The sequence below is a fragment of the Musa acuminata genome, unplaced genomic scaffold (genome assembly GCF_036884655.1).
Source record: "Musa acuminata AAA Group cultivar baxijiao unplaced genomic scaffold, Cavendish_Baxijiao_AAA HiC_scaffold_586, whole genome shotgun sequence".
Lineage (NCBI taxonomy): Eukaryota > Viridiplantae > Streptophyta > Magnoliopsida > Zingiberales > Musaceae > Musa > Musa acuminata.
This window is the reverse complement of record NW_027020825.1, coordinates 1-25,000: the sequence shown is the minus strand read 5'-3', so window position 1 is coordinate 25,000 and position 25,000 is coordinate 1. Positions and strand designations below refer to the sequence as shown.

At 34.3% G+C, this 25,000-nt stretch overlaps 5 protein-coding genes and 4 non-coding genes across 9 annotated transcripts in view; 4 read left to right on the top strand and 5 right to left on the bottom strand.

The window, feature by feature from the left end:
- The window catches only part of LOC135661989 (photosystem I P700 chlorophyll a apoprotein A1), a 9,110-nt gene extending 8,931 nt beyond the window's left edge, over nucleotides 1-179 (bottom strand). The window contains exon 1 of the mRNA XM_065176589.1: nucleotides 1-179. This exon is cut by the window's left edge and continues 8,931 nt beyond it. The gene's annotated coding sequence lies outside the window, so the exon portion shown is untranslated.
- Nucleotides 180-316: 137 nt separating this feature from the next.
- On the bottom strand, nucleotides 317-389 carry TRNAT-UGU (transfer RNA threonine (anticodon UGU)). The gene has a single exon. It is a non-coding gene; the product is annotated as a tRNA-Thr (tRNA).
- Nucleotides 390-2,051: 1,662 nt separating this feature from the next.
- Nucleotides 2,052-2,124, top strand: TRNAF-GAA (transfer RNA phenylalanine (anticodon GAA)). The gene has a single exon. It is a non-coding gene; the product is annotated as a tRNA-Phe (tRNA).
- A 2,121-nt stretch (nucleotides 2,125-4,245) lies between these two features.
- Nucleotides 4,246-9,097, bottom strand: LOC135661991 (ATP synthase subunit beta, chloroplastic). Its single transcript, XM_065176591.1, has one exon. It carries the CDS (start codon nucleotides 9,095-9,097, stop codon nucleotides 7,601-7,603), a length of 1,497 nt encoding a protein of 498 aa, XP_065032663.1. The 3' UTR covers nucleotides 4,246-7,600.
- An 828-nt stretch (nucleotides 9,098-9,925) lies between these two features.
- Nucleotides 9,926-11,468, top strand: LOC135661992 (ribulose bisphosphate carboxylase large chain). Its single transcript, XM_065176592.1, has one exon. It carries the CDS (start codon nucleotides 9,926-9,928, stop codon nucleotides 11,387-11,389), a length of 1,464 nt encoding a protein of 487 aa, XP_065032664.1. The 3' UTR covers nucleotides 11,390-11,468.
- A 593-nt stretch (nucleotides 11,469-12,061) lies between these two features.
- LOC135661990 (acetyl-coenzyme A carboxylase carboxyl transferase subunit beta, chloroplastic-like) lies at nucleotides 12,062-16,092 on the top strand. Its single transcript, XM_065176590.1, has one exon. The coding sequence runs from the start codon at nucleotides 12,131-12,133 to the stop codon at nucleotides 13,952-13,954; it is 1,824 nt and encodes a 607-aa protein (XP_065032662.1). The 5' UTR covers nucleotides 12,062-12,130; the 3' UTR covers nucleotides 13,955-16,092.
- Nucleotides 16,093-16,554: 462 nt separating this feature from the next.
- On the top strand, nucleotides 16,555-23,290 carry LOC135661993 (cytochrome f). The gene has a single exon (XM_065176593.1). The coding sequence runs from the start codon at nucleotides 16,986-16,988 to the stop codon at nucleotides 17,946-17,948; it is 963 nt and encodes a 320-aa protein (XP_065032665.1). The 5' UTR covers nucleotides 16,555-16,985; the 3' UTR covers nucleotides 17,949-23,290.
- Nucleotides 21,692-21,765, bottom strand: TRNAW-CCA (transfer RNA tryptophan (anticodon CCA)). Its single transcript has one exon. It is a non-coding gene; the product is annotated as a tRNA-Trp (tRNA).
- On the bottom strand, nucleotides 21,930-22,003 carry TRNAP-UGG (transfer RNA proline (anticodon UGG)). Its single transcript has one exon. It is a non-coding gene; the product is annotated as a tRNA-Pro (tRNA).
- Nucleotides 23,291-25,000: the final 1,710 nt, after the last annotated feature.

Here is a 25,000-nt window from a genome sequence, read left to right as displayed (position 1 = left end):
TTTATGGATTTTATTGAAATTTCATTTTTTCAGAATAAAAAAATGAAAACTGAACTATAAATTAAGACTGAACTAAGGGATAAACAAAGCAAAGCTAAATTTACCGAAATACTACAAAGTAGAATAAAATAAATTGTATCAATATCCGGATTTTTTGTATATATAGGAAGTTGCAGCTCCGTTTTATGATTTGTTCGGTAGAGAGAGATCTAATTGTTCCAATACATTTTTTGGTCATGGTTGCAAGTTACCACGACATAACATATGGGAAAAGGAGGAGAGAGATTATCAATCACGGAAAAATCGATAGAGAAAAAGCCGGCTATCGGAGTCGAACCGATGACCATCGCATTACAAATGCGATGCTCTAACCTCTGAGCTAAGCGGGCTCACATAACATAACAGAAATAGTATATAGAAATTGAGGAAACTACCGGATTTTAGCTATTAGCTGATCTTATCTATTAGCTATTCGTTTAATATTAACTATGAACTATAACTATATAACTATACTATAACTATATAACTATATAGTATAGTATAGTTCTATATAGTTATATAGTATACTTCTAAACTATATACTATAACTAACTATAATAATAATTCTGACTATTCTTCTGACTATTCTAACTATATCTAACTATAATATACAACATAATGTATTTATTTATATATTTATATTTTATATATTTATATTATGTTAATTATAGCTATAGCGAATCGGTCCTAAGATAAAAAAAAAGATAAGGATAAAGATACAATCTAAATGAAAATGAGACATTCCTCTGGTTTGATTCGGAAAAGGAGGAGATAGGACAAAAAAAAAGAAGAATGAATATCGACCGTTCCACTATTCCAAATCGCACTGTAAAAATGAAAGGGAGGGAGAAACATATATATGTTGGATATATCTATCCATATTGAATTGCGGATACATCAATGATAGAATCATTTCTGATTGAAACAAGGTTCATTCAATATAAATGAACTGATGGGGGATAGCCAAAAAAATCAAACAGCAGCATACACTTTTTCAATATAGAAATCATTATCTAACGAATTCAACGGGTCCAAACAAACAAAATAAATGAAAAGGATAGTTGGAATTCCAACTAGGTCTTGGTATCAAAGGGGATATGGCGAAATCGGTAGACGCTACGGACTTGATTGGATTGAGCCTTAGTATGGAAACCTGCTAAGTGGTAACTTCCAAATTCAGAGAAACCCTGGAATTAAAAATGGGCAATCCTGAGCCAAATCCTTATTTTGAGAAAACAAAGGTTTATAAAACTAGAATTTAAAAGGATAGGTGCAGAGACTCAATGGAAGCTGTTCTAACGAATGGAGTTGACTACGTTTTGTTGGTAGCAGGAATCCGTCTATAAAAATTACAGAAAAGATGGTCCTATATACCTAATACGTATGTATACATACTGCCATATCAAACGATTAATCATGACCCGAATCTATTATATTATAATTATATATAATTATAATATGAAAAATTCAGAGTTATTATGAATCCATTTCAATGGAAGTTGAAGGAAGAATCGAATATTCAATTATGAAATCATTCATTCCAGAGTTTGATAGATCTTTTGAAAAACTGATTAATCGGACGAGAATAAAGAGAGAGTCCCATTCTACATGTCAATACCGACAACAATGAAATTTATAGTAAGAGGAAAATCCGTCGACTTTTTAAATCGTGAGGGTTCAAGTCCCTCTATCCCCAATAAAAAGCCTATTTTACTTCCTAAGTATTTATCCTCTTCTTTTTTTTCATCAGTGGTTCAGTTCAAACAAAATTCACTATCTTTCTCATTCACTCTACTCTTTCACAAACGGATCCGAACTAAAATCCTTGGATCTTATCCCAATTTGGATAGAACCTGTACAAATGAACATATATGGGCAAAGAATCTCTATTATTGAATCATTCACAGTCCATATCATTATCCTTACACTTACTTGTCAAATTTTTTACTACTTTTTAGTCCCTTTAATTAACATAGACACAAGTACTCTACTAGGATGATGCACGGGAAATGGTCGGGATAGCTCAGTTGGTAGAGCAGAGGACTGAAAATCCTCGTGTCACCAGTTCAAATCTGGTTCCTGACACGTAAATAATGTATCGGATAGATATTCATACAAATTAATCGAGATAGATCGGGCGTTAATAGTCTAGAGCATGATACGTATTTACTCATCTAGATGTTACATATTTACTCATCTATTACATATATTTACTCATCTATTACATATTTACTCATCTAGATATATATATATATATACCTCCCCTTGGGGGGATTGGTTACATATTTACTCATCTAGATGTATATATATATATACCTCCCCTTGGGGGGATTGGTAAAAAATATATGTATGGATGGTTATGGTAAAGAACAAAGTGAGATTATGCTCCCGTCTCTTTTTTCTTTCTTGTTTCTTCATACTGTGCTTTCTCTCATTCAAAAAGAATATTAAGTCTTCATCTATATTCAAAATAAAAATAAATAAGTAAAAGTAAAAAAAAACTTAAAAGTCGAGAGGAGTTAAAAGATAGCAATAGACAGAATGCACTTCAGACACAGTACAAATAAAATCCAATCCCTTTTCATTTCTTCATTTCATATTTTTGACATTTATTCCATTTCTTCACTCTTGCTTACGTTACTTTCCGAGGTCCATCTACATCTAAGTAAGTTATGTGCGCGGTACAAAGTTCATAGTGCAGAACTCTTTTGATTCATCCCATTGTTTCTGCTCATACGAAATGGATATGATCTATTCCAAATTTTGGAATATAAATGAAGTTTTTTTTAGGTTATCCATAATACGAATTAAAGTCCGGTTACTTTCTTTCATCTAGAACGGAACGTAAAAATATTCCTTCACTTGAAAGAAATCTGGAATCGTGTCATAGTCGTATTAAGTAAACATTAATTTCTTATCATTTAATGAGCATCTTGTATTTCATAGAAATTGGGGGTAATATAGTCCTTACGTAGGGGCCAACCTATCCAACTTTCCGGCATCAAAATACGTTTAAGGCGTGGATGATTATCATAAGAGATTCCCAACATATCATAAGATTCGCGTTCTTGAAAATCAGCACTTCTCCAAATCCAGAAAACAGACGGGATTCTAGGATTATTCCTTGGGGCAAATACTTTTATGCATACCTCTTCTGGTTTAGCTATACCATACTGTATTCTCGTAAGATGATACACACTGGCTAAAAATCCGCCTGGTGCTACATCATAGGCACACTGGGAGCGTAAATAATTGTAACCATATACATATGAAATGACAGCAATGGAATCCCAATCCTCGGTTTTTATTTGTAAAGTTTCTATTCCTCGGCAATCAAAGCCCAAAGATCTATGAACTAAATCATGGTTGACTAACCAATCAGATAAACGATCCTGCTGCATCTTCTTGATCTCTCCCACATTTGTATTTGTATGAGTATTTCAATTTACAATGAAATTTTTAAAGATTGACCCTTTCTTTCTTATTCTGCACAAAAGAACCTTACCTTGTCTGATTCACTAATTCATGGGGAGATACTGAACTTTTGGATTTGAAAAATGTTTCAGAAGGTATCTCTGAAGTAGATGGTGATTGATAGAGCAATTCTTGATCATAATTTCCAGTATGAGTACTGCGTCTAACACAAAACTTGTGATTGGTAGTAAAACATCGATTTTCCTGTTGAGACACAGTTCTATCTTCAAAGATTTCTCGAGATATTTTCTTACGAAGTTTCGTTATAGCATCTATAACCGCCTCTGGTTTAGGTGGGCAGCCCGGCAAATAGACATCGACAGGAATTAGCTTATCGACTCCACGAACAGTACTATAAGAATCAGTACTGAACATCCCTCCTGTAATAGTACAAGCTCCCATAGCAATGACATATTTTGGTTCAGGCATTTGCTCATATAATCTTACTAAAGAAGGAGCCATTTTCATTGTTACTGTGCCGGCTGTTAAAATTAGGTCTGCTTGTCTAGGACTCGATCTTGGTACCAATCCATAACGATCAAAGTCGAATCGCGAGCCTATTAATGAAGCAAATTCAATGAAACAACAACTGGTACCGTATAGAAGCGGCCATAAACTGGAAAGTCTTGACCAATTCGAAAGATCATTCAATGTAGTTGAAATAACTGAATTGGTAATTGTTTTGTCAACTAAGGGAAACTCAATCAAATTCATAACTGTCTCAATGTAATCTTTTCCTTCATTTTTATTTTGATTGTCTGAATATTCAGTTAAGACCATTCCAATGCTCCTTTTCGCCATGCATAAACTGAACCAACAATTGGGATAAGCACAAAAATTAAAGCTTCGATAAATACAGATACACCCAATACATCGAAACTCATTGCCCATGGATAAAGAAAGACCGTTTCAACATCAAAAACAACAAAAACTAGAGCAAACATGTAATAGCGGATTCGAAATTGTAACCAAGCATCCCCAATGGGTTCTATACCCGATTCATAACTAGAGAGCTTCTCTGGTCCTTCACTAACCGGGGCTAAAACTCCGGAAATTACAAATGCCAAGATAGGAATAACGCTTGATATTATTAGAAATGCCCAGAAAATATCATATTCGTGAAGCAGAAACATAAATGTACTCCTATTAATGTGGAATATGCTGAATTATTCGATTCGAATCGGAATTGTCAATTCATCCATAACTTCTTATCTTAGGCGAAACAAGAATTGATTTTGATCAAATCAAACTGCATAGTTTAGAGTTTGTTTGCTGTGGGGCATGTTTTGTTTAAAGATTCATCTAATGGAATCCCACTTACATTTTGGATTTCGATTCTATTTAGATATGGTGTAGACATAGGATGCTCTTACACAAACAAAACTCTCTCACTTTGTCTTGGGTTCTCTATCCTCTAGAAAAAGGTAATAAAATACTAAAATATCCTATGCCTATAACTATTCCTATGCCTATAACTATAATAAATATCAATACCCTATAATATAGTAAAGTAAATATCCTATAATTAAATACTATGAATACTATATTCATTAGAATACTATGTTGATTATATATAATCAACATAATGAAATAATAATAATTTCATTTCCTTTTTTTAAAACTTAAATTTTTCAATAGTCATATGGGGTAAAATGTCTAGGGATTTCTAGCATATTCTATATTATTCGAAGTATTCCTTTTTCATTAAAATCTGGGTATAGGATCATTGCTTCTATTGATTTGATACGAATATGAATACATAATCTAATGCATCGAATGATTTTTTATCTTTTTCTTGTCCTAGATTTCATTTCTATTTTTCTTAATTGATTCAATCCGTTGAATTGAGAGGTGACATATAACAACTTATATCTTTCTATACAAAAAATTGGAAACTTGGAACCTGTACTATCCCACCTCCTCAGAAATAAATAAGAAGAATCGAGTTATTTCATTAGAGTTAGAATGAAAGATTCATTCTATTTCGGACCAATCTCTAATACTAAACAAAGATTACGATTTGGAATGAACCAAAATACTTGTTTGTTTTGTTACGGCAATAACGCTTAATAATATAATGGTAAGACCAAGCAATGGGTTAGATTTCGCTACAAGAAAAAGGTTTTACAGCAAACCTATACTAGACAATGAAACATAGCAAAGAGTGGAGTAGTATAATCGACGGAATCATAAATGATTTACATAACATTTTCAAATAGAAAGAATCACACATTATCGAATGATTCGACGGACCAAATCAAATCCACAAACCCACTCAACTCATAGAATATAGAAGAAGAAACGTTAATATATTTAGGCCCAATTCGTTATCTCTCCATTATCTCTGAATCAATCAATAAGGTTGCTCTTGTTCTGCCAAAAAACGATTAGTGATTAGTTAGGGGGATTCTCCAAATACAAGACAAGACCCAAGACCAAGAAAAGAATAGGTCCTAGACCCATGTGACTTAGGATTAGACTTGGTTGGTCCCATAGAAATGAAAACCATACTAAACTATATACTAAACACTAAACTATATACTAAACAAAAATATAATATATTAGGATTAGGGCTATACGGACTCGAACCGTAGACCTTCTCGGTAAAACAGATCAAACTGATTATTATCGAAATGATTCGAACTGTTTCAAAGACCCAACATGCATTTTGTTGCATTGGGCTCTTTCATCAACTGATGTAAAGATCAGTTAGTCCACCATATTTTTTCTTTAGAGGAAGATAATGAGATGGTTCCATGTGCTCTGATTTATTATTTGTATTCTGATCTAGGAGCAATACCAAAGTGTTTCAAAGAAGGGTTATCTTGACTTAGGTCTGCCTTCGGCCTAGATCAACCTAAGTTAAATGGAATCTCTATCGCTCCGCTGCAACAGTCGAATATGAGACTTCATACACCTTAAAGTTCATAGGACGAAAAGAGGTTATTTTGAGGCCCTTATACTCATTATGCCTAGCATTGAATGGGCTGGGTATTTACCTTATCAACTATCAAATCAATGGCGGGTTCTATTTGATTTGGCAACTGAATTCGCGCCTGAATCGGACCGAACCAAATATTTGTCAGGCTATTGTTCTCTTGTTCCCTCGAACCTATGGAGTAAGACATCGATTTCTCAATACGATCAATTATGTTCATTGCATAATAGGCTCCTTTGAAAAGCATTGGCGCGCGTGTAAACGAGGTGCTCTACCAACTGAGCTATAGCCCTTGTCATAGACATCTTAACATATAGATAATTTCTTGTCAAGATGGATATTCCATAATCCACATCATAGCTCTCTGATCTATTTATTTTATTTACGCTTAACAGAACAGATTTATTTACGCTTAACAGAACAGATTAGTATTGCTTAGAAATAATATTCCACCTATAATCCCCGAAGTGATGGGTTCTTTTTGTGGTGATAAATGACCTACTTAACTCAGTGGTTAGAGTATTGCTTTCATACGGCGGGAGTCATTGGTTCAAATCCAATAGTAGGTAGAACTTATTAGATACCGGAGTCGATGAAATGATATCTAATAAGTTTTTCTACCCCATCTTCTTTTTTTGTTTTATCAGATTAGACTTGATTGTGTTCAATTGGCAGAATCAACATGTGGTGTATAATAAAGAACTTTTTAAAAACTTCTCTTTATTATTTTGATGTATTGACTTGACTAGTAGGAAATAACATTGACAGCCTCTACTCGTGTCCTAGCTCGTCTGAGAGCTAGATTCGCTTCAATTGCTTGTCTCTTACCCTCAGCTCTACTCAAGTTAGCTTCAGCTATTTCAAGAGCTTGTTGAGCTTCTTGCGGATCAATGTCAGTACTTATTTCCGCATCATTTCCTAAAATGGTGATTTCATTATTACCTATTCTAGCGAAACCACCCATCAGAGCCACCGTTAACCATTGGTCGTTGTTGAGGCGTATTCTCAAAAGACCTATATCTACAGCCGTGGCAATAGGGGCGTGGTTTGGTAATACGCCAATTTGGCCACTATTAGTAGATAAAATTATTTCTTTCACTTCTGAGTCCCAAATAATTCGATTAGGAGTCAGTACACAAAGATTTAAGGTCATTTCTTCAATTTGCTCTCCTCTTCTAAGTTCATAGCTTTCGCGGTAGCTTCATCGATGTTACCTACTAAATAAAAGGCCTGCTCGGGAAGACTGTCTAATTCTCCGGAAAGGATCAGTTGAAACCCCCTAATTGTTTCTGCAAGACCAACATATTTTCCTGGAGAACCAGTAAATACTTCTGCCACGAAGAAGGGTTGTGATAAGAAACGCTCGATTTTTCGTGCTCTTGCTACAGTTAAACGATCTTCTTCGGATAATTCGTCCAACCCAAGAATAGCTATAATGTCCTGAAGTTCTTTGTAACGTTGTGAAGTTTGCTTAACTCTTTGCGCAGTTTCATAATGTTCCTCGCCAACGATCCGAGGTTGTAACATAGTTGACGTTGAATCTAAAGGATCCACTGCTGGATAAATACCTTTGGCAGCTAATCCTCTCGATAATACGGTAGTAGCATCTAAATGTGCAAATGTCGTGGCAGGAGCAGGGTCGGTCAAATCGTCCGCAGGTACATAAACGGCTTGGATCGAAGTTATAGATCCCTCTTTGGTAGAAGTAATTCTTTCTTGCAAAGAACCCATTTCTGTACTAAGGGTAGGTTGATAACCCACTGCAGAAGGCATTCTCCCCAATAAGGCGGATACTTCTGATCCTGCTTGGACGAAACGAAAGATATTGTCGATGAATAGAAGTACGTCTTGTTCATTAACATCCCGGAAATATTCCGCCATAGTTAGGGCAGTCAAACCAACTCTCATACGAGCTCCCGGCGGTTCATTCATTTGACCGTAGACTAGAGCTACTTTTGATTCTGCAATATTTTTTTCATTAATTACTCCGGATTCTTTCATTTCCATGTAAAGATCATTTCCTTCACGAGTACGTTCGCCTACTCCGCCAAATACAGATACGCCTCCATGAGCTTTGGCAATGTTGTTGATCAATTCCATGATGAGTACTGTTTTACCTACTCCAGCTCCTCCAAATAGTCCGATTTTTCCTCCACGGCGATAAGGAGCTAAAAGATCCACTACTTTAATTCCTGTTTCAAAGATTGATAATTTCGTCTCTAACTGTATAAAGGCAGGTGCAGGTCTATGAATAGGAGATGTTGTGCTAGTATCTACAGGACCTAAATTATCAACAGGCTCCCCAAGAACGTTGAAAATTCGTCCGAGGGTAGCTCCACCGACTGGAACGCTTAGAGGAGCTCCCGTGTCAATCACTTCCATTCCTCTCATCAGTCCATCTGTAGCACTCATAGCTACAGCTCTAACTCGATTATTTCCTAATAATTGTTGTACCTCACAAGTCACATTAATTTGCTGACCAATAGTATCTCGACCCTTAACTACCAAAGCGTTATAAATATTAGGCATCTTGCCCGGAGGAAAAACAACATCCAGTACTGGGCCAATAATTTGAGCGATACGCCCTAGGTTTTGTTCTTCAAGTGTGGAAACCGCAGGACTAGAAGGGGTAGGATTGATTCTCATAATTATAATTAAAGTAAAGTATGTCGAAAGTTTTTTTGAATAGTGCCATGCCAAGTCGAAAATAAATGTCCGATAGCAAGTTGATCGGTTAATTCAATAAGAAATAAATGGGAGTTAGCACTTGATTTAGTTGGTACCACCCAACCGAATACGATTCAATCGTTTACTCATTCAATTACTCATTCAATGAGTCAATTTTCAAGTTCAGCCAATCCTTCTTTTTTTCAAAAGAAATATTAAGTACATGAAATCACGAGTAAGTCTCTTTCATTTCTCTATCATTATAGAAAAACCATCCGTATTAGATTCTATTATCTATAGAATTCGAACCCGAACTCCATTTATGATTCATTATTTCGATCTAATTGGCCATTGTTCTTTTTTTTTTTTGAATAGATATTGGATTTCCGCCTATCTATTCTTTATACCCTTTTAGGATGAATTATGCCTATTTTCACATCTAGGATTTACATATACAACATATATCACTGTCAAGAGTGAATTTTTCTTAGTATTTGGATTCAAAATAAGAAGGAGATCCATTTGATTTTATTGTAAACTTGCAAAACAAACATTGGGTTTGGGTTGCGCCATATATATCAAAGAGTATACAATAATGATGTATTTGGAGTATACAATAATGATGTATTTGATGAATCAAATACATGGTCTAATAATGAACCATTTCATTTTAACATAACATTGAAATTAGTTGATAATATTAGTTGAATATTTTTTTTCTTTTTTTTTATTTTTATTTTTGTCAAAGGTTTCATTCATGCATAATCTATATCGAGTAGACCTTGTCGTTGTGAGAATTCTTAATTCATGAGTTGTAGGGAGGGACTTATGTCACCACAAACAGAGACTAAAGCAAGTGTTGGATTTAAAGCTGGTGTTAAAGATTACAAATTGAATTATTATACTCCTGACTACGAAGTCAAAGATACTGATATCTTGGCAGCATTCCGAGTAACTCCTCAACCTGGAGTTCCGCCCGAAGAAGCAGGGGCTGCGGTAGCTGCCGAATCTTCTACTGGTACATGGACAACTGTGTGGACTGATGGACTTACCAGTCTTGATCGTTACAAAGGGCGATGCTACCACATCGAGGCCGTTGTTGGGGAGGAAAATCAATATATTGCTTATGTAGCTTATCCTTTAGACCTTTTTGAAGAAGGTTCTGTTACTAACATGTTTACTTCCATTGTGGGTAATGTATTTGGTTTCAAAGCCTTACGAGCTCTACGTCTGGAGGATCTGCGAATTCCCACTTCTTATTCCAAAACTTTCCAAGGCCCGCCTCACGGCATTCAGGTTGAAAGAGATAAGTTGAACAAGTATGGTCGTCCCCTATTGGGATGCACTATTAAACCAAAATTGGGATTATCTGCAAAAAACTACGGTAGAGCGGTTTATGAATGTCTACGTGGTGGACTTGATTTTACCAAAGATGATGAAAACGTAAACTCACAACCATTTATGCGTTGGAGAGATCGTTTCTTATTTTGCACCGAAGCACTTTTTAAAGCGCAGGCCGAAACAGGTGAAATCAAAGGACATTACTTGAATGCTACTGCGGGTACATGTGAAGAAATGATGAAAAGGGCCATATGTGCCAGAGAATTAGGAGTTCCTATCGTAATGCATGACTACTTAACTGGTGGATTCACTGCAAATACTAGCTTGGCTCATTATTGCCGTGACAACGGCCTACTTCTTCACATCCATCGCGCAATGCATGCAGTTATTGATAGACAGAAAAATCATGGTATGCATTTCCGTGTACTAGCTAAAGCATTACGTATGTCTGGTGGAGATCATATTCACGCCGGTACAGTAGTAGGTAAACTGGAAGGGGAACGTGAGATGACTTTAGGTTTCGTTGATTTATTACGTGATGATTATATCGAAAAAGACCGAAGTCGCGGTATTTTCTTCACTCAAGATTGGGTCTCTATGCCAGGTGTTCTGCCCGTGGCTTCAGGGGGTATTCATGTTTGGCATATGCCTGCTCTGACCGAAATCTTTGGGGATGATTCCGTACTACAGTTTGGCGGAGGAACTTTAGGACACCCTTGGGGAAATGCACCTGGTGCAGTAGCTAATAGGGTGGCTTTAGAGGCGTGTGTACAAGCTCGTAATGAGGGACGTGATCTTGCTCGTGAAGGTAATGAAATTATCCGTGAAGCTAGCAAATGGAGCCCTGAACTAGCCGCTGCTTGTGAAGTATGGAAAGAGATCAAATTCGAATTCGAACCAGTAGATAAGCTAGATAAAGAGAAAAAGTAAGTGTGCATAATTCAGTAATTCCTGTTTGTTCTCCTAATTGATTGCAATTAAAGTCGGCCCAATCTTTTCCTAAAAAAAAGATTGGGCCGATTGCCGAATAAAAAAAAAAAGAATGAGCATTCTATACTATGTATTTGCATATATCTTTTATATGTACAGATGTACAGATCTTACCTATATATATACAAGATAAGATCGAAGACTAAACAACTCAATACTTCTATTGTTTGTTGTTGGATCCATAGGATTGGATTAATTATGGATCCTTGGGATTGGTGGACTTTTTTATATCTCCTAGTTTCAGGCCATAGATCAAGCCAAGGGAAAGGCTCCTTTACCCATCCTATATATTGTCTTTTTCGTTCCATGTTAAAATAGAAACTTAATTATTTGATTATACGAGAACAAATTCTTTATTCTTTATTTATAGAAATAAACAACTATCTCTATTTTCGATGAGAATTTGTACATCACATGGAAGAAAGCTGTGTCTTTCTATTTTAAAATTTATAAAAAGATTCTATCAATATATATTGAAGTGATACCTCGGCTTCCCACAAAGGAGAATCATTTCTTTCAATACTTACTCGTTCTTTCAATACTTACTCGTTATTAATTAACAATCCTAATGATTAGGATTAGATTCGTATGCTTAATTCTGATAAGAAATCAAATAGTGAAAGTAAAATGATTATCCATCGAATGTATTGTATTTCATCAAATAGGGGGTAGAAAGACTCTATGGGAAAATGGTGGTTCCGTTCGATGTTGTCTAACGAGAAGTTAGAACATAGGTGTGGGCTAAGTAAATCTAGGTGTGGGCTAAGTAAATCAATGGATAGTCTTGATGGTATTGGACATACCAGTAGAAGTGAACAACCTATTCTAAACGATACGAAGAACGATACGAAGAAAAAGATTCCTAGTTGGAATCATAGTGGTAATTATAGTTTCACTAATGTTGATTCTTTATTTGAAATCAAGGATATTTGGAGTTTGATCTCTGATGACACTTTTTTAGTTAGGGATAGTAATGGTGACAGTTACTCTGTATATTTTGATATTGAAAATCAGATTTTTGAGGTTGACAATGATAGTTCTTTTCTGAGTGAACTAGAAAAAAAACTTTCTAGTTATTTGAGTAGGGGGTCTAAGAAAAAGAATCACTACTATTATCATTACATGTATGATACTCAATCTGGTTGGAATAATCACATTAATAGTTGCATTGATAGTTATCTTCGTTTTGAAGTCAGTATTAATAGTTCTATTTCGGGTAGTACCAACAATTACAGTGACAGTTACTTTTATAACTTCATTTGTACTGAAAATAGAAATAGTAGTGAGAGCGGTAGGTCTAGTAAAAGAACTAGAAAAAATTTCAATGATTTCCATGAAGAGGTGGAATCCGATTTCCATGAAGAAGTAGAATTCCACGAAGAAGTAGAATCCGACTTCCATGAAGAAGTAGAATCCGATTTCCATGAAGAAGTAGAATTCCACGAAGAAGTAGAATCCAATGATTTCAATGAAGAAGTAGAATCTGATTTCAATGAAGAAGTGGAATCCGATTTCAATGAAGAAGTGGAATCCGATTTCAATGAAGAAGTGGAATCCGATTTCAATGAAGAAGTGGAATCCGATTTCAATGAAGAAGTAGAATTCCATGAAGAAGTAGAATTCCATGAAGAAGTAGAATCCGACTTCCATGAAGAAGTAGAATCCAATGATTTCAATATAAATCAAAAATACAAACATTTATGGGTTCAATGCGAAAATTGTTATGGATTAAATTATAAAAAATTTTTTAAGTCAAAAATGAATATTTGTGAACAGTGTGGATATCATTTGAAAATGAGTAGTTCAGATAGAATTGAACTTTCGATTGATCCCGGAACTTGGGATCCTCTGGATAAAGATATGATATCTATAGACCCCATTGATTTTCGTTCAAAAGAGGAACCTTATGGAGATCGTATCGATTCTTATCAAAGAAGGACAGGTTTAGCTGATGCTATTCAAACAGGCATAGGTCAAATAAATGGTATTCCCGTAGCAATTGGCGTTATGGATTTTCAGTTTATGGGAGGTAGTATGGGATCCGTAGTAGGCGAGAAAATTACTCGTTTGATCGAGTATGCTACTAATCGATCTCTACCTGTCATTATTGTGTGTGCTTCTGGAGGAGCACGCATGCAAGAAGGAAGTTTGAGCTTGATGCAAATGGCTAAAATATCTTCTGCTTCATCTAATTATCAATCAGATAAAAAGTTATTCTATGTATCAATTCTTACATCTCCTACAACTGGTGGAGTAACAGCCAGTTTTGGTATGTTGGGGGATATCATTATTGCTGAACCTAACGCCTACATTGCATTTGCGGGTAAAAGAGTAATTGAACAAACATTAAAAAAGGTAATACCTGAAGGTTCACAAGTGTCTGAGTATTTATTCCATAAAGGTTTATTCGACCCAATAGTACCACGTAATCTTTTAAAAGGTGTTCTGGGTGAGTTATTTCAGCTCCACGGTTTCTTTCCCTTGAATCCAAGTTCAAAAATGTAAAGTATAGCACTAGATTCAGTTATTTTATTTGTAGCGAACAAGTATTTAATTCGTCGTAATCAGGTGTTTTCTTTGGTGACATAAGTTCTCCTTGTAATAAGAGACAGAGGTTTCGGATAATTTTTATTTTATATTTTATTATATTTTATTTATTATATTTTAGAATATAGAATATATAGTTTTAGAATATAGAATATATAGTTTCTATCTAGTCATTTTCTATCTAATCATATAGAATTATAGTTGATATTACTTATTACTTATAAATAAATATTATAAATAAATAATATTTATTATAATTTTTTATAATATATTTATAATATAATAATGGCTTGATATAATATAATAATGGCTTGATATTACTTATAATAGATATATCATAAGTAATAGATATATCATAAGAAGATATCTTTCTAATAGATAGAAATATTAAAACAGATAGAAATATTAAATTGAGGCACCTATTCTATGACAGATCCCAACTTACCCTCTATTTTTGTGCCTTTAGTGGGCCTAGTATTTCCGGCAATTGCAATGGTTTCCTTATTTCTTCATGTCCAAAAAAATAAGATTGTCTAGACCCAATGGGACCGAATCTTATCAATTTATTTCAACACTGGATGATAATACAGATATTTATCTCGTGTAATATGGTATGATATGTGGCTCTTTCCGAACACACAAATGAAAGAATCGTTATGCGGATATATGATATCTGCATAAATGCATGTATATGTGAATATAGCTGGTTCAAAATGGATTAGTGAATATTTTAAATAGAAAGTCAATGTATCTAACCAATTACTCTCCTAATGTTTCACATCAGAATAGTGCTAGTTGATGAAAGTTACTTCGGGATCAAGAAAGGTAAAGTCAAATTTATTTGGGTTATTCGCTCAATTCCAATCGAATGCACTGGATCTAGTATAGTATGAATTGGCGATCAGAACATATATGGATAGAACTTATAACGGGGTCTCGAAAAACGAGTAATTTTTGCTGGGCCTGTATCCTTTTTTTAGGTTCACTAGGATTCTTAGTGGTTGGAACTTCCAGTTATCTTGGTAGGAATTTGATACCCGTATTTACATCTCAGCAAATCATTTTTTTTCCACAAGGGATCGTGATGTCTTTCTACGGGATCGCGGGTCTATTCATTAGCTCGTATTTGTGGTGCACAATTTCGTGGAATGTAGGTAGCGGTTATGACCGATTCGATAGAAAAGAAGGAATAGTGTGTATTTTTCGCTGGGGATTTCCTGGAATAAATCGTCGCATCTTCCTTCGCTTCTTTATGAGAGATATCCAATCAATCAGAATAGAGGTTAAAGAGGGTCTTTATACTCGTCGTGTCCTTTATATGGAAATCAGAGGCCAAGGAGCCATTCCCTTGACTCGTACTGATGAGAATTTTACTCCACGAGAAATTGAACAAAAAGCTGCCGAATTGGCCTATTTCTTGCGCGTACCAATTGAAGTATTTTGAAACGAACTGAAGTGAAGAATAAAATGAAGAATAAATATTTTCTCAAGATGGGGGAAGGAACTTGCTAATTCCTCTTTTAATACAACTGAAGTTTCTTCATTCTTTTATACTAGAAAAAGGTCTAATCTAACTAACGAATCTAATCTAATAAGTATAGATATAAATTCATCAAACCTATCCGAACATGTATTTCGTAATACAGAATTCATCTTTTTAGGCCCAAGATTTGGAATTGATACCCTTTTCTGGTTAGACGGTGAAACATTTCGAAAGAATTAATTGATCCAGGGGGAGTTTTTTCGTCTCGAAACTCGATTCGTTACTTCAAGTGGGTTTTCGAGTATTCATCGAAAGGAACAAATGAAAATAAAATTGGTTCAAATTTGCCCAATTGAGATATCTGGAATAATATTTATTTCTTTTTTTCTCATTTTCATCCGAAAAGAACTCTTATTCTATGTCTATATTCCTTCTAAATCAAAAAAAAAATAAAATTATTACACAATAATAGGAAAGGAATAGACCCATAGGTCAATACCTTGTTATACAACTCGTGCTTCAAAGAAATATCAGATCAGATAGAGTCAACGAATGAAGCAGGTTCATTAACAATTCAATTCACAGAAAAAAAAAAATGAAAAAAAAGAAAGCATCGGCCTCCCTCCCATATCTCGCATCTATAGTATTTTTGCCCTGGTGGGTCTCTTTCTCATTTAATAAATGTCTGGAACCTTGGGTTACTAATTGGTGGAATACCAGGCAATCCGAAAATTTTTTGAATCATATTCAAGAGAAAAACGTTCTGGAAAGATTCATAGAATTAGAAGAACTATTCCTATTGGACGAAATGATAAAGGAGTACCCGGAAACGCATATACAAAAACTTCATATAGAAATACACAAGGAAACAATACAATTAGTCAAAGCACACAATGAATATGATCTCCATATCATTTTGCATTTCTCGACAAATATAATCTGTTTCGCTATTCTAAGTGGTTATTTTATTCTGAGTAATGAAGAACTCGTCATTCTTAATTCTTGGGTTCAGGAATTCCTCTATAACTTAAGTGACACAATAAAAGCTTTTTCTATTCTTTTAGTTACTGATTTATGGATCGGATTTCACTCGACCCATGGTTGGGAACTAATGATTGGTTCGGTCTACAACGATTTTGGATTGGATCATAACGATCAAATTATATCTGGTCTTGTTTCCACTTTTCCAGTTATTCTAGATACAATTGTGAAATATTGGATCTTCCTTTTTTTAAATCGTGTATCTCCTTCGCTTGTAGTAATTTATCATTCAATGAATGAATAAAGAACTCATTTGATCTTATTATATCAATCAAATCAGAATCTTTCTTCGTGTATAAAGAAAGTATTTTCAATTTGACTTAATTCTTTATACTTTTATCTGTTCAAGGTATTCGTCCTATATTCCAGTACAATTATTCCAGTACAATGACAGACTCGTGTATAGGGAACTATACTAGCTACCTATCTAATTTATTGTAGAAATTCGGGGATCAATGATTGGACATGCAAAATAAAAATACTTTTTCTTGGGTAAAGGAAGAGATGACTCGATCCATTTCTGTATCGATCATGATATATGTAATAACTCGGGCATCTATTTCAAATGCATATCCCATTTTTGCGCAGCAGGGTTATGAAAACCCGCGAGAAGCAACGGGACGAATTGTATGTGCCAATTGCCATTTAGCTAATAAACCCGTGGATATTGAAGTTCCGCAAGCTGTGCTTCCTGATACTGTATTTGAAGCAGTTGTTCGAATCCCTTATGATAAGCAACTGAAACAAGTTCTTGCTAATGGTAAAAAGGGGACTTTGAATGTGGGGGCTGTTCTCATTTTACCCGACGGATTCGAATTAGCCCCCCTTGATCGTATTTCTCCTGAGTTGAAAGAAAAGATAGGAAATCTGTCTTTTCAGAGTTATCGTCCCAACAAAAGAAATATTATTGTGATAGGTCCTGTTCCCGGTCAGAAATATAGTGAAATCGTCTTTCCCATTCTTTCCCCCGACCCTGCTACGAAGAAAGACGTTCACTTCTTAAAATATCCCATATACGTAGGTGGGAACAGAGGAAGGGGTCAGATTTATCCTGATGGTAGCAAAAGTAACAATACAGTCTATAATGCTACATCAGCAGGTATAGTAAGCAGAATAGTACGTAAAGAAAAAGGGGGATATGAAATAACCATAGTTGATGCATCGGATGGACATCAAGTGGTTGATATTATACCTCCAGGACCAGAACTTCTTGTTTCAGAGGGTGAATCCATCAAGCTTGATCAACCATTAACAAGCAATCCCAATGTGGGAGGCTTTGGTCAGGGAGATGCAGAAATAGTGCTTCAAGACCCATTACGGGTCCAAGGTCTTTTGTTCTTCTTGGCATCTGTTATTTTGGCACAAGTTTTTTTGGTTCTTAAAAAGAAACAGTTTGAAAAGGTTCAATTGTACGAAATGAATTTCTAGGTGCAGAGATTCCTTAACATCAAGTTGGTAAAAAGCGCCGAATTTTTTTTGATCCATACAATTATGTATGATCAAAAAATCTGTAAACCTTTTTGGTTGCTTTGTTTATACTTTTTTTTCGTTTTGCGGGATGTCTGGAATTCATTACTTGTATCCTATTCTTAGTAATAGACAATAGACATACAAAGAAAGAGAATACAGAGCAAGGATGGGAAAAATGAAAGAAAGAAATCCTTTTAGGAGGGATTACTAGTCTTACGAGTCTTCTATTCGACACAAGAAAAGGGCGGAAAATCCTTTTTCTTGTGTCGTCTTATATCGAAATAATAATGATTTTTTCTCCTGTTCGTCAAAGATTACCATTCCTTCTTTTCCGGGTCCACCAGAACTCTTTTGGTTAGATTCATAGGAAGTTGTGGACAAACAAAAAGAGAGAAAGGATTAGGGGAATAATTGATTGAGCAAATAGAACTTCTTCAATTAACTTAAACTTTTAACTTAGAGAAATTATTCAAGAGAAATTATTCAAACAAATTATATTATAGAGTTTTATAGAGTAAGTTCTATAGAGTAAGTTCTATTAGTAGTTTAGTATAGAAATTATTTGCAGGATGTCTCATGCGTAGAAATCTATATAATATTGTATTATTCAGAAAATCCATTGATTACTCTTTTCTTGTTTCTTCATAAGAGTTAATATTATGGAGGAAAGGAAGAACAGAGACTATGAATCAATCAATAGATTCAATTCTTCAAAAACATTATTAAGAAACAAAAGAATAGAGTGGTTTGAAACATCAGAGCAAAGGATCCGTTTTGTCATTTCATTTCTACGAATATAATATTTTGATTATGTTGACTGGCCAATTTGTATGTTATGGAATAGATCATAATCTTCCTATAAGAGTAAGAAAAGAACTCAACGGGACCTTATCGCTCTAATTAGACAAAGGAGGGTAAGGTCCCGTTGAGTTCTTTTCTTACTCTTTCATGTCTACAATCCGGTTTATCCGATTACTAGAGAGATGAACCCAACCCAGAATATGAACCGTAAAAGAAAACACCTATTAAACCGATCACAGGAATACCAGTTACAGTACCAACCAGCCAAAGAGGAATCCTTCCAGTAGTATCGGCCATTTCCCCTACTTTCCTCCACATTTTCTCAAATGGTCGTGCTAGAGACAAAAACAGTCATGGATAATTATGAGGATGGTATCTTTCCGAATGGGATAAGAGAATTCCTACTATTCTCTTTCTTTCTTTCAATTGAAGAAATAATTGGAAAATAAAACAGCAAGTACAAAAATGAGTAATAAACCCCAGTATAGACTGGTACGATTCAATTCAACATTTTGTTCATTCGGGTTTGATTGTGTCATAGCTCTATAATTCAAATTAGGTTTATCGTTGGATGAACTGCATTGCTGATATTGACCCCAAAAAAGAAACGGTAGGTACAGCTAGTCCGTGAACAGCCAACCATCGCACTGTAAAAATTGGATAGGTTCGATCTATGGTCATTGGGGGCCTCCTAAAAGGATTTACTAAATTCATCAAGTTGTTCCAAAGAATCAAAACGGCCGGTTATCAATGGAATACCTTGTCGGCTCTCTGTGAAATACTCGTTTGGCCGAGGACTTCCAAACACGTCGTAAGCTAAACCCGTACTGACGAATAACCAACCCGCAATGAATAGGGAAGGTATAGTAATGCTATGAATGACCCAGTATCGAATACTGGTAATAATATCAGCAAAAGAACGTTCTCCCGTGCTTCCAGACATTCTGAGCTCCACAAATTTTTGTACATTCAAAAAAGGGAATCGATTCCTTGAAAGATGGGATCAGTAAATGGAAAACTACTGATATTGCATCTTTGTGAGATCGTCAATTTTGTACCAAAGGTTTATTTCAAGTATACCGAATCAGTATAGCTATCCTTCCTCTGGCACAGCAACGCAGTCTCGATCGGTACCGAAATGCTACATAATTCTTTTCTTCTTTTTTTGTTCCTTGTCTATGCATAACTCTATGTTATTCAATAGATCAATAGAAAATTACTCAAATTCCTTATAAGATTTCCATTATTGGATTCATAATAGAAAGTAAAGATCTTGGAAAAGCGTGAATCGATGGTTTCTAATAATTTATGAAGCATATTATAATATTCACACAATTCAATTATATGTATGCGAAATCTATAATAAACCCATTTTTTGGTTAAAAGTTTTTTTGTTCAAATCTTTTTATTTCAAGTAATTGGTTGGTCGTATAATACAATAAATATACTGTAATACAAAATACAATAGTATATACTATATTAGTGAAAGAAACAGAACATGAAAGAAACAGAACCCAGTTGGAACAATCCATATTCGTGATGCAACCGTTATTGTATTAGATCCAAAACAAAGGTTCTTTCTTGACCAAACTAGAAGTATGGAACTCCATGATATGGAAAGACAGAATATAGAATCTAAAAGGATAATGGAAGTTGTTCGTCTTTGAATCGAGTTGGACCTGAAAAAAAAGAATAAAAATATAAAAATGAAAAATAGAGTAAAGGTTTTATTTTTTTCGATAGATCGTGGGACACCTTTTTCTTTTCATTCGAAATATTATGTTATGGGCAATTAAGCAACCTATTACTGTACTGAGTCCAATGAGTTAAAATAAATAAAAGGTAAATAGTATCAGGCCGTTCGTTCCAAAAAGGATTAGATCCTATTGAAATAGAAAGGAAATGATTAAAATGGAATTTTCAAATCCAATTCTTTTATTCCAAAATTACTTAAATTACTTATATTTTATTTAATATTTTATTTAATATTTAAGTATAAGTCCATAAGTAATTTAAGTTTTGAATGAAGTTACACGGCACAGTTCTTAATTACTATTACTTTTACTTATACTTTATATTTTACTTACTTTTACTATTACTTTATTCAACTCACAAATACTTTATTCAACTCACAAATTCCACAATGAATCTGTTGATTCCGAATCATAGGATCGGTCAATGTCACAGCAGATGAATCGAATTTTTCTACCTATGTCACTCTTAGTTAGTCTTATCTATAATGACTGATGAATCCAGAATTTTCAATTGGAACTAAACTAATTCTGTCAATTGATTTTTTCTTGCCGTCGTATTTTGTAAAAATTGAAACTTAGGTAAGTGTTTTATCAACATATGTAGCAAAAGAACATATCTAATTTAGCTCTTTCATGCTTACTATAACTAGTTATTTCGGTTTTCTACTGGCTGCTTTAACTATAACCTCAGCTCTATTCATTGGTTTGAACAAGATACGACTTATTTGAAATGAATTGAATGAAAAATTGATAAAAACGAATATTTCTCTGAGATTCCGGGTATTCTATGGTTCTTTCTCACATCAATTGCCAATTCTTGGTCATTGAGATTCACGGATAATTCAGATTAATATTTAGGGATAGATCTTACCTTTCTTTTTATCCCCTTAAACAAACCGAAATGATTGAAGTTTTTCTATTTGGAATCGTCTTAGGTCTAATTCCTATTACTTTAGCAGGATTATTCGTAACCGCATATTTACAATATAGACGTGGTGATCAGTTGGACCTTTGATTGAGTAATATTTCTTTCTTTTTTTGATTGACCTCCTGCAGGAAGGAGGTCAAATTCAAGTTACAATTCAACTTTTTGTTTTGTTAAATTATTAATTATTTTATTGTGATTCGACATCAAATAAACCGAATCACGCTCTGTAGGATTTGAACCTACGACATCGGGTTTTGGAGACCCGCGTTCTACCGAACTGAACTAAGAGCGCTTTCTTATCCTTATGACAGGAGATACGACTGTACTGTAAAGAAAAGTAATTTTTCTACCCCCAATACGTCTTGCATACATATAGTATGCAAGACCGGAAGATTATGTCCAATTTTAATCGATCTCAATGAATCCCTCGTTACTGCCCATGGGAGAAGTAATAGGTAGGGATGACAGGATTTGAACCCGTGACATTTTGTACCCAAAACAAACGCGCTACCAAGCTGCGCTACATCCCTTTTCAAAATTGTTGTACAGTTTCATTGTACAAAATCCCTGTCTTGTTTTCCATATCGTCATTTTCTCCTCCATCTATATACAATTTTCTTGTCATTTCTTCTTTTTGGTTTCATATAATAAAAGAATTATATACATCTGAAACCTAACGTATAAAAAAGTTAATATTTATCAGTAATGCTCAGGAACAAGGGATTAGATTTTTTTTCTTTTACAAAAAAAGAAAAAAATCTATTGCTTCATTGTACATATCTATTTTAGTTAGGAATCCTGTTTAGTTAGGAATTCCGTGTAAAAAAATACAAATGATCTTGAACTACAGCATCTGACCATATATGTATTACAATCCATAATAGAAGGAGGATTTTCAATGCGAGATATAAAAACATATCTCTCCGTGGCACCTGTGCTAAGTACTCTATGGTTTGGGTCTTTAGCAGGCCTATTGATAGAAATTAATCGGTTATTTCCGGATGCCTTGTCATTCCCCTTTTTTTAATTCTAGTTATTGATTGATATGCGAAGAAATGAAGAAAATTAGAGATACAATTCCACGTGACTAAAATTTCGAATTTCGCCCCTATTTTTTCAGTTCTTTAGGATAGGAAGGAAAAGAAAAAAGTGTATTGAACCTCAGCAAAAATGTGGTAGATCGAAGATCGAATTTTGGAGAACAGAAATGAAAATGTGGATCCAGTCTACGGCGAGTTCCACGAAATCATAGCATAGAAAGAAGATATTTAACTTAAATAATAAATAAAATAAATATTAATAAAATATTGAGATTTAGGATAGGAACAATTGAGAGTTAGAAAGAAATTGTATTATTTAATTATTACTCCATTAAATTATTACTTTATTATTCTAGTAAAATTGTTACTCCATTAATATAATATTAATTATCATTATATAATGAAATGATAATTGCAACGAAATACTTAGAAATTCCATTTCTAGTTAGTAACTTCTATCGATTTTTTTTGTTCTTTTCTTCTTCTTCAGCTCGGATCGAAAATAGAAGAGTTAAGCCGATCCAAAATTCAAAGGAGGTTCATGGCCAAGGGTAAAGATGTCAGAGTCATAGTTATTTTGGAATGTACCAGTTGTGCCCGAAATGATGTCAATAAAGAATCGCCAGGTATTTCTAGATATATTACTCAAAAGAATCGACACAATACGCCTGGTCGATTAGAATTGAGAAAATTTTGTCGCTATTGTAACAAGCATACGATTCATGGAGAAATAAAGAAATAGATCGAACAGAACGCGTGTGCGCTCTCGCCAAGGAAGAGGAAGAACTTAACATATATTTAGAAGAACTTAACATATATTTAACATACTTAACATATATTTAACATATATAATATACATAATGTATAATATACATAATGTATAAGATATATAATATACATAATGTATACAAATCAAAGCCTATTTTGGTCGGATCTGAACTGAAGTGAATAAAGAAATAGAATTTTAGAAATAAGGAATAAACCATGGATAAATCCAAGCAATCTTTTCGTAAATCCAAGCGATCTTTTCGTAGGCGTTTGCCCCCAATTGGATCGGGGGATCGAATCGATTATAGAAACATGAGTTTAATTAGTCGATTTATTAGTGAACAAGGAAAAATATTATCTAGGCGGGTGAATAGATTGACTTTGAAACAACAACGATTAATTACTATTGCTATAAAGCAAGCCCGTATTTTATCTTTGTTACCTTTTCTTAATAATGAGAAACAATTTGAGAGAGCCGAGTCGATCCCCAGAACTACTGGTCCTAGAACCAAAAATAAATAGACATACTCTTCAATTGACTCAAAACTCCAATTGTAACTCAAGCTCAGATTGATGTTTTGTTCGAAAAGGCCTAGAATCTAGAGCGGGTTCCTGTGTTATAAGAAACAAAAAATGGAGAAAATTTTTTTATTGAAACATATTCGTTCATTCCTATTACTATCTTAATTTCTTTTTATTCTATTTTCCCGGAGTTCCTTCTCCGGGGAATTCTGTTTCAATCATTCCTGTACTGTATATTACTTTAGAATCTACTTTATTTGATGATCTTGTTGGAAATCATGTAAAGACAATTCTTATTTGATATAGCTATTTGTGCAGGTATTTTACGATTAAGAAGCAATTGCTTCTTGTACAGATTGTGTATTAATCTACTATAACTATACAATACCTTATTATCACGAGTTACTGCATTTATCCGAGTGATCCACAAACGACGAAAATCCCTCTTTTGCCTGCCTCTATCTCGATGAGAGGAAGCCAAAGCTCTCATTTTCTGTTGAGTAATCGTTCGAGTAAGTCTTGAATGAGCTCCTCTAGAGGTTGATGCAAATAAACGAATTTTTGTTCGACGTCTCCGAGCTGTATATCCCCGTCTAACTCTGGTCATTGAATCAAATTAAACCTTAATGAATAACTAATTGATTTCGATTCTTTCAGTCATCCTTTTCCCCTCTCACGGTCGATTAATAACAAAACGGATTATTCCGATATATAAAATATAAATTCCAATGGCTTTTGCTACTATAACCTTCCTGACCACAATTTTTTATTCCGTCCAGGCATTTCACCTGCAAATAAGAAATTATAATGATACTCAAAAAAAATAGTGGGTTCCATCGTTTCTATGGTTACTTCTTAAACGGTGAGGTCCTCTCTATACACCGGAGCCTCTTCTTTCATTTAACCAAATGGTATTGTGAACTTGTATAGTTCACACTCTTTGGCTCTACCCATCAATTATAGAGTAATAACTCTTTTCACACTAAGAGTTATCTATACAGTGACGGCATTTAATTAGGAAAGTTGGCTAGGTAGCTGACCCTCTTAGTCCGCTCTTTTAACAATAGGCGCATAATCTTTTTGCTTCTTATAATACTATTTCCTCCGCTTAATGGATAACTATTTGCTACCAATGGGGAATTGCTTTTCATCTCAAATCTAGGTGATTGGATTTGCACCAATGGAAACCATAAATTC

Excerpts from the sequence above, each read along its gene's own strand:
- LOC135661991 (XM_065176591.1), bottom strand. The coding sequence starts at position 9,097 with ATGAGAATCAATCCTACCCCTTCTAGTCCTGCGGTTTCCACACTTGAA.
- LOC135661992 (XM_065176592.1), top strand. The coding sequence starts at position 9,926 with ATGAGTTGTAGGGAGGGACTTATGTCACCACAAACAGAGACTAAAGCA.
- LOC135661990 (XM_065176590.1), top strand. The coding sequence starts at position 12,131 with ATGGGAAAATGGTGGTTCCGTTCGATGTTGTCTAACGAGAAGTTAGAA.
- LOC135661993 (XM_065176593.1), top strand. The coding sequence starts at position 16,986 with ATGCAAAATAAAAATACTTTTTCTTGGGTAAAGGAAGAGATGACTCGA.